Raw genomic sequence first — 9,006 nt, forward strand, 5'->3', positions numbered from 1 at the left:
TTTATGTGTATGTGTGTGCCTGTATCAATAAAAAATGAGCATGCAATCCAACAAGCTTTTATTTATATGTATTTTTATTTTGAAACAGAGTACTTTATCACTGTATGCACATTATAAAACATACCAAAATGTGTGATACCAAAAAAAAAAAAAATCAGGAAAATAAACTCTTTTCCAGGGAATCTAGTAAAGTCTGAAGCCACCTGAAAAGTTTGCTTTAGATGAGATGAGGGGTTGGAGGGTGTTGGCAAATGGGAAAGAGAAAACTCATTTCCTAAGCACTGAGTTTCCATTAGAAATTGCTAGCCATTTGTATAATTTGTATACAATCAAGGAGTCACAAAAACGAATGTGCCCACAGTATTTCTGCCATTTTACAAATGTGGATACTGAGACTTGGAGGAAGTGAGTTACTTGCCCAGAGTTTGCTAGAATGTGTGCCTCCTTATGTAACTTGAAGAGTTATCTCTGAAAATTAAAATGATGAGTTCCTTCTTTAAATAATACCACTCCTTGAAGTCTCAAATCTCAAAAACTCCATAGGTATGCCTTACATCATAAAATGAGTATAAGTATACTTAAGAACTGAGGACTCATAGAGACCAGGGAGATTGATTTAATCCTCCATTGTTCAATAATTCACGAGACAGAGCAACATATTTGATGGTATATTCATCAGCATTTACTTTATAAACAAAAACATCTCCACTAGCTGAGAAAAAGAAAGTTAAGGACAAATTTATGTTCATATTATTTCTGTTTTATTCCATCTGTCCAGTGAAAATTTACTGAAACTCTCCTATGAACTAGGAAATATGCCAGCAATGGTTCTATATTATTTCCACTAATTTAAAAGGCACATAATAAGCAATCAATAAATATTTATTTAATGAATAAATGAACTATCACGAAGATACAAACAGATTACACCCTGGTACTTCATTTTAGTACCCTTTTTTTGGACACTACTTCATGTAAGGTCGGTCTCTTGGGGGCTCCACCCATGTGGGCTCGGTTTCTGAAGCATGATTAAGACTTTATGAAATGGCAGTTTTACCACCAAGGCAATTAAATAGCCTAGGCTTTTGGTGAGGACATTCAATTGTAAACAACACATTCATACATGGTTCCACGTTCCCACTCCCAAACAACAGCCTACTAAACAAACTGATACGTCATTTACCTTTTTCTCTAAATACACTGATTTTAATTCCCAAAATTTTCCCTCTCTTTAATTTATACCTCAGTGGCCTAAGGCCAGTTCTGGAAAAATATACAGAAGCCATCTTGTGACAGCAAATAAGGAAGGAATTTATGTTGCGTTAACATAAATGTTTGTGACTTGAAAACAACCAAAGAATAACGGAACTACAGGGCAATTGATTCCGTGTCTAATCACTGACAGGAGAAACACCTCCACATTAATTATGTTAAAACGAACTTTTCTGTCCTTAGCTTCCATATTCCAAAATCCACTTGACCATGAGGAATTATCGGAAGTACATTTCTCAGCTAATTAATTCCAGAAGAAACCAAAGAAGCTAAGATGTTCATAAATAGACATTTTACAGTCCAAATACAAACCTCTTTTTTTTTTTTTTTTTTTACAAACTTCAACATAGGCGTATAGGACTATTTGGGTTTTAGGCATATTCTTGGACCTCCTCGAGTCTCAGTTACTGCATTTGTAGAACAGAGTTAGTATCTACGGCTACTGCCCAGTTGTATTTAAAGGATCAAAAAAGACAATGTATTTGAAAAACTACAATACGTTATAATAGAAAACTCAGGGTTTGTTTTTTTTGTTTTTTGTTTTTTTTTACTAATGATGTAAATTATATTCTTATTCCTTCGATGTTTCATCTTTATTGTCTGTCAGAGACCTCGTGTCAAAGGAAGCAATTGTGAAATTATAGGTGGGCAATTAGGCAATGAGAAAGAAAAATACCACTTCCAAACTTATAATCTTTAGCTATAGCCATGTTTTTCAAAGAGCCCAACAATTTGGGAAAGCAGAAGATCCATTCACAACTAGCCCCCTCATGAATGCAGATTCAAAATTCTTTAACAAAATATTAACTAATTAGATCTAGATATAGATAAAAGTGATAATACCTCATTGTTCACATGTAGAATTAGAATGACCTGTATTTTTAGTGTTATAATCCAGGGGGACATTTTCTAATATGAGCAATTCTAGAAATAGTAGTAATTAGGACTGAACACTGGAACAGGAGACGGGAGACTCAGGTTCTATTCCCGATCTGATATTCACCAGAGTGTGTCTTTAGGTAACTCAGTTAACCTTTTCAAGGCACAATTTTCTCATCTATGATAGAGGAACCAAGCCAGATGTTCTTGGAGTGCAGGATTTTATTACACTTAATTCTGTAATACAACATTTCCTCACTTTTTAAATTTTTTAAAAAATTTTATTTATTTATTTATTTATTTAAAGAGAGGTTGCCTGAAAATAACCTGGTGTATATACATACTCTGGAAGGAAATCTGCTGTGCATTGTATCTGTAATACATTCCCGACATAAAAACTGACCATCGTGCCTTCAATGCTTTGTATATAATAAGCCGGTTTAGATGAGCCGGATGCCTAAAGGATCTCCATGGTTTGTTCACACACTGGATCCCCATCCCCTCACATGCACTTCACATCTACCTTCTATTTTCTCACACATCTTCTCCTAATTCCCCCATGGCCTGGCCTCTCTCTGTTTCTGTTATCTCTTTGGGATTCCTTCTTCCACAGACCTGCAGATCTTCCTTTTCTAAGCTTTATTTCAGTTCCAACTTCTCTCTCCATCCCTGCTGCTCCTTTGGTCCCCACAGGAGACTCGTGGGTGCCCTGGGCTGTCCCAAAAGAAGCGCCTTCTGAGGCGGACAGATACGGTGTCATGTACACCTCCAGGTCAGGATTAAATCCCTTCCTGTGAGTAGGAGACAACACTAATGGAGCCCCACGTTCAGTAGCTGAATAAAAGAGAAAAACTTTACCTCACAACTCAGAGGGAGCCCCAACCAGATATCTTTCAAGGACCTGCCTCCAGACACCATGAAACTAGCCTGGGCAAGGTAGAGGCGGGTGTCCCCAACCCACTGCTTTGTTCCATTGAGTAGAGTGTGAGTGAGGGGGAGTAGTGTGATGACAATGCAACAGTGAGAGGCACCAGCACTCAGATCCCGGCTGCTTCACTGCATTGCCGTGTGTCCCCACAAACAGTTAGCATTCTGAGCTCCAGTTCGCTGATTTAAAACATAAGGTAAATAATCCTTTCTTGGTACTGCCTCAACACAATAGTAATGCTAGTTCTAGGGTAGTTCTCAGCATTAAAGATAATGTAGGGACAGGGTCTGTCACATGTAGGAGGACTGAAGTTGATTCTTCTAATTATTATTATTGCCGTTGTTGTCGTTAGTCTCCTCTGAGGTTGGTAGAAGCCAAATGCTTTTTTTTCTTTTTCTTTCTATTAGAGAAAAGTAGGCCACAGAACATTACGAGTGACTTGGCCGTGGACAGTAGGATAGTGATGGTGCCTAAAACAGCACAGAATTTCCTCAAAGCAGGTTCTGCATACCTATCAATATTTGGTATTTGTGGAAATGTCCTCATTTAGTCTCTCTAAAACTTGGGAATCTATTCTCTATTTCCTTCTTGTTATTCATTCACCAGAGGACTTTGCGCACTGTGACTCTAAAAGAGGAGGAAAAATTTGTCAGCTCATCTCTGTTGGCAGGTTTGTGGGACTACTTTGAGCAGACTACTTCACCATGCCGCCCAGAAAAGGGAAAAGCCTCCAGCTACTATTTTGGTATATGCAATGCAGAAATGTGATTTTGTACTTCTTACTGATGCCAAAGTTTATGGAGAAAGAAATAAGCTAGCTATATTTCCCAGAGAGAAGATCAAATGAGTTATATAATTTTCACACAGATCACGAGCTAGAACAGAAATCGTGTGACTTCAGGTTTGCTACAATTAAGAATCTGGGAACACTTTCCAGGGGGAAGAAAACAAAACTCAAATTAATGTTTTATCAGGACACCAGAATGTCTGTGCATGGTGTTCAGACTGACCGAACTAGGATATCTGCGCTCAAACAAAGGCTTTTGGAAGTTCTCCAGGTCGGATGGCAACCAAGAAACAAGGGCTTTTACTCTGGAACACACTGTCTGGTTACCAAGCCTACAGTAATTAACCTGCATTAACAAAATCTCGAGACATAGCCATTGTTAAGTACAACATTCAAACTAGTGAACACCTTCTGTATGATTTCACGTTTGTTGTGTTTAAAATATTCTGAATCTGGAATTCTTCAGATTGTGCTATTTGATGCTTAATGGTGAGAGATGATATTCTCACTGGACCTGGGTTTGTGCCTGCCTGTGTGTGCAGGGGTGGGTGTGTGCGTGTGTGTGTGTGTGTGTGTGTGTAGAAAAACAAGAATTTCCAACCATCTGTCTCTGTAATCCTATAAAAATACCCTTGCATATTGGTCAAACACAGCTTTTCAACCTCCATAAAAAGAACATTAGATTAGTAATAAAAATATAGGTCATAAAACAGAACATTTAAATGAAAAGAAGCTCTTTCCTATTTACTTATTAAGAATTTATGCCTTTTTGGCTTAAAGGGTATTTGTCATTTGTTTATATTACCTACTGAATTGATGTGAACTCATACCTTTGAACAGGATGACTAATGAGAACAAAATGGTGAGTCTGAGCACAGGTACAACCATTATGATGCCTTGTATAAAGGAAATGCACTAGGCACACAGATAATCAACCTTATCTCACGTAATTTTGGGTGATTAAGCCTGCAAGACCTTTCACTAAGTGTAGGTGTGCTGCCAGTGCAATTGCCACCGAGAGTGATACAACCATCAGCCGGACAGTGCTTTGGAACTTTAAAGGCAAAAGAAACCTTTTCTTCAGTGGAACATTCCTTTTTAACCTGCTTTTCTGTCCAAACTGATAAGGCCTTGGATGTGCTTGTCAGAGAGTTCCTTTCGAGTTGAACAAGGCAAAACCGAATTAACAAACTAGATCATAGAGGTACCGTGCTGGAAATCATCATGTGTTTTTTCAATCAACATGTACTAATAATATATTTCATTACTGTCAGCCATAAGCCCCTTCATCAGCAGACAACTGGCAGCATAAACCAAAGGTGTAAGAGAAATGAATTCTAGGGGCGCCTTGGTGGCTCAGTGGGTTAAAGCCTCTGCTTTTGGCTCAGGTCGTCATCTCAGGGGCCTGGGATTAAGCCCCCCATCGGGCTTTCTGCTCAGCGAGGAGCCTGCTTCCTCCTCTCTCTCTGCCTGCCTCTCTGCCTACTTGTGATCTCTATCAGGTAAATAAATAAAATCTTTAAAAAAAAAAAAAAAGGAAAGAGAGAGAGAGAGAAATGAATTCTATCCATTAATTTAATGTTTGCTTGACATTGAGTTTGGCGGTGAACTGGGACAAGATTACTCGCTGTTAGTGGCTGAACCACTTAGCCCAGTGCCCACAAGGATGCAGTCTCCACCCTCAGACATTCTGCACCTGGACTGCCAGGCTCTCCTCTCTTTCTCCGTACCTGGTCATGGGGAGTTGTTGAAGGGACCCTAGCCGCTATCTATTGAGTCCGTACGGGGAGTGGACCCTGTCCACCAACTTTTGTGTCTAGAGGCATCCTGTGAAGGAGGAACTCAGCTGAGGAGGATGGTCTGTTATTAGGCAAAACTGTCATCTTCGTTGATGTATCCTTACTTGAAACTACATATTTCTGTGTTTACCAGTGGGAGGCCATAGGCGGTAACTTTGCCCTGTGAATATTCTTTCAGCGTGTTGAGAGAGACAGTGGGTGCCAGGAGCACACGCTCTAAATCCATACCCAGCTCTACCTCTGACCTGGCTTTGTAAACCCTGGGCAAGCTGTTCAGTTTCCATGAGCTTCTGTTTCTTCTTCTCTGAAACATAGGTGATAATAGTGTCTTTCTTAATGAGAACCTTTGAAAACTAAATGAGATGGTGCAGGTAAAGCATTTAGCTTGCTTTACTCTTAGTAGCTATTAGGTGCTTCATAACTGGTTGTCATTATTACTGTACGAACTGTAAATAGCACTCTGTTGGTTACTCTCTCCATTCCGTCCATCAAAATTGGTCCATTTCAGGAATGCTATGGAACCCACACCACCTCTAGAAATTGGGGAGGAGATGGGGGCTTAAATTACTGCCTGAAGTAACATAGAAAGGCTTGAGATATGGGCTTTGGGCTGTTATGTGATGGAAGATTCACTCATGTTTCACTTTTCCATTTTAATTACTAAGGTCTTGGGAAACTATGTTGTAAGACAAAGTGTCATTATTCTAGGGTATTTTACTGACATCTTAATTCCTGCTATTTATTCATCCTCCAAAGGAAATACAAAGCTCATTTTCACTGGCTTCAAAATGAGTCACTCCAAAGAAGCTTGGTAGTGCATCCTGTCAACCCCTTAAATAATTGGTGTACTAATGTCTTCTCTGATTTTCTAGAGGCTCTTTAGTGGTTCATCGTGCAATGAAGTTTCAGGGAGATAATTTGCAATGCGATTTTTGTGGCTCTCACTTTGTGTTACCCCCAGGAAATAATGTTATTAACTCCATGCATAGTCTTCAAGTATTCAAGCTATTCTATAGCTTGCTCTGCTAAGGAATTTGTAGAGGGTTATCTGAACGGATCAAAGGGAATGTAATGATTTGGGGTGATTTCCACTCATGGAAAAGAAGTGACATTTGTGAGATGTTTGTTCCTAGAGATACATTTCAAAAGCATTATGAGGCATTTTTACTCATAAAATTTTAGATTACGGGATATGTATGTACCCCTGTGAAAAGTCCTTCAAAAGTGCCCACATAGACTCTTTAAAGACATATCCTTAATTCTCTGGTTTGCATCCTCTTTCATAAAAGTATTTGCTTTGAAGCCATACAGCTGCAATCCATATGTGGTCAGCTTCTAGCTGACCTCAGGTGTGCTCCATCCTGGAGGTGGAACCCAGAAATGAACTGATTCCTCCTAGAACACATAAAGGGTCCAGATACGGATGAAAGTGCTTTAGTATAAAACCACAGTGGCTTAGCAATGCGACAAGTGGCCTGATATGATCTGGCTTAAAGTCAGGTATCCCATTTTCTTTCTATTTATTTTCCCTTTTCATCATGGAATCTTCTGCTGCCCACATTTTTCTGAAGGAAACTATGATCTTTCAACAAAATTATCTAAACCATGACCTCAAAATCCCTTGTGAAAGAGAAAGGATAAAAACAAATTAATCAATTAATTACTTTAAATAAACAAGATACCTCTTTTTTTTTTTTTTCTCTTTCCTATGGGTCACGGATGAAGGAATCACCCATCATTTTTCTGAGACTCATGTAAGTCACATACATCTTTCTTAAAACTGAAACCATTTTTAGAATTTGGGACACCTAAGAGAAATTTGCAAATATTCTGTCCTCTACAAGAACAATCTGACAACGTCCCTTCCCCCAAGTTTCAAGGCAGTGGCTATCGTTCAATATAGATAAGCCTCACCATCATCAAATACAGAATCTACTATCTGTACTTGGAAGTACTAAACCTCCATATTTGCCTGAAAAGACAACCAATGAAAGATATTTGTAATTCAGCAACACTCTAATACTCTCTGTTGCAATCCAGGTTTTAATTACAGAACATAATTTTATGACTACAACCATCTAATTTCTCCAAACCTATCTAATGTATCTCTTTTCTACCTATGACTTAATAAACCTCTTGCCTAAAAAATGTCTTCCTAATGCAATGGACCACGGTGCATGGAATCACTGTACCTGTCAATCTTTTTAACCCCTCCACAAATTGTTCTTTTCTTAAATACTGCATTTTGGTAAGTTAGAGGTTCATTATGATTACATCTCCATGTTAATTGCTTATCTATAGTACTGCTCAGCACAAAATAAATGTACATGTAGAAATCATGCAAAAGCAGATGGTGTCACATATTTTAAAAATATTATACATACATATATACATACGTATACACATGTATAATTTTTGTTAGCCATGGAAAAGGGCCAATAGATTGATGCCTAGAGAAGCAGACCCAATTTTAGAAGCAGACGTGAGCACCATAATAATTGTAATAGGGGAATGTTGTTTGTTGTTGTTGTTGTTTAATAAAGCAGTCAGTAATTCTAATGCTCTATAAACATCTCCAGACCCCATACATTCTGAGCATGGCTGTGTGCATTTGAATTCTTACCAAAAGCTCACAGAGTTCTAGATACGGACTGGTAGACTGAAAACACAAATCCCGAAATATTGGCATCATGGCCCCTGTGGGCCACGGACGCTTTGCACACCGGCAGAACCGGAGGGCCAGAGAACTAGCCCCACACTCACTCACACAGGTATCTCTTCCCTGCAGGCCACCCAGCAGCGACATCACCAGTGATAGTCACCCCTGGCCGGCAGACACTCACAGGCACACTCGGGGGAGCTCCAGAGAAACCTAGGGGAAGGGGGAGGGTCGGGCATCTAGGGCAGCGGCGCGCACTCCCGCACGGTCTCCGCGCCTCCAACACCGTCCGGGACCCGAATTCGCTCCCGAGCTGCCCTCAAGATCTGCATTATGCCAAAGAGCTGAAACAACTCACCTCCACGAAATAAAAGCAGGGCAAGAGGGTCACGCTGTCCTTGATCACTTTGCCCTTTGGCCTCTCCTTCGCCGACATCCCGGCCGCCTGCCCGAGTCCGCGTCCTCCCCCGGGCGAGGTGTGCACCGCGCAGCCGAGGCGAGCTGCCTTCTCCAGCCGCAAGCGCCCGGCGCCGCTGATGTCACATTCCCCGCGGGCACCGCTGGAGCCAGCGCGTTGCAGGCAGCGCCCCCGCCTTTCCCCGCCCCTCTTTGCAGCAACCCGGCGGCTCCCTGAACAGGCAGGTCCCCTTCCTCCCCCTACTCCGGCCCCCGCTCCCGGTTT

General features: G+C 40.5%; 1 protein-coding gene across 1 annotated transcript in view; it reads right to left on the minus strand.

Annotated features, from left to right (window-relative positions):
• PLPPR4 (phospholipid phosphatase related 4) overlaps positions 1-8,805 on the minus strand; it is a 41,700-nt gene extending 32,895 nt beyond the window's left edge. The window contains exon 1 of the mRNA XM_080801157.1: positions 8,683-8,805. Within this exon, the coding sequence (XP_080657283.1) occupies positions 8,683-8,760 (78 nt within the window). The 5' untranslated portion in view covers positions 8,761-8,805. The remainder of the gene's footprint in view (positions 1-8,682) is intronic.
• Positions 8,806-9,006: the final 201 nt, after the last annotated feature.

This window comes from Martes martes (genome assembly GCF_963455335.1).
Source record: "Martes martes genome assembly, chromosome: 4".
NCBI classification, from domain to species: Eukaryota; Metazoa; Chordata; class Mammalia; order Carnivora; family Mustelidae; genus Martes; species Martes martes.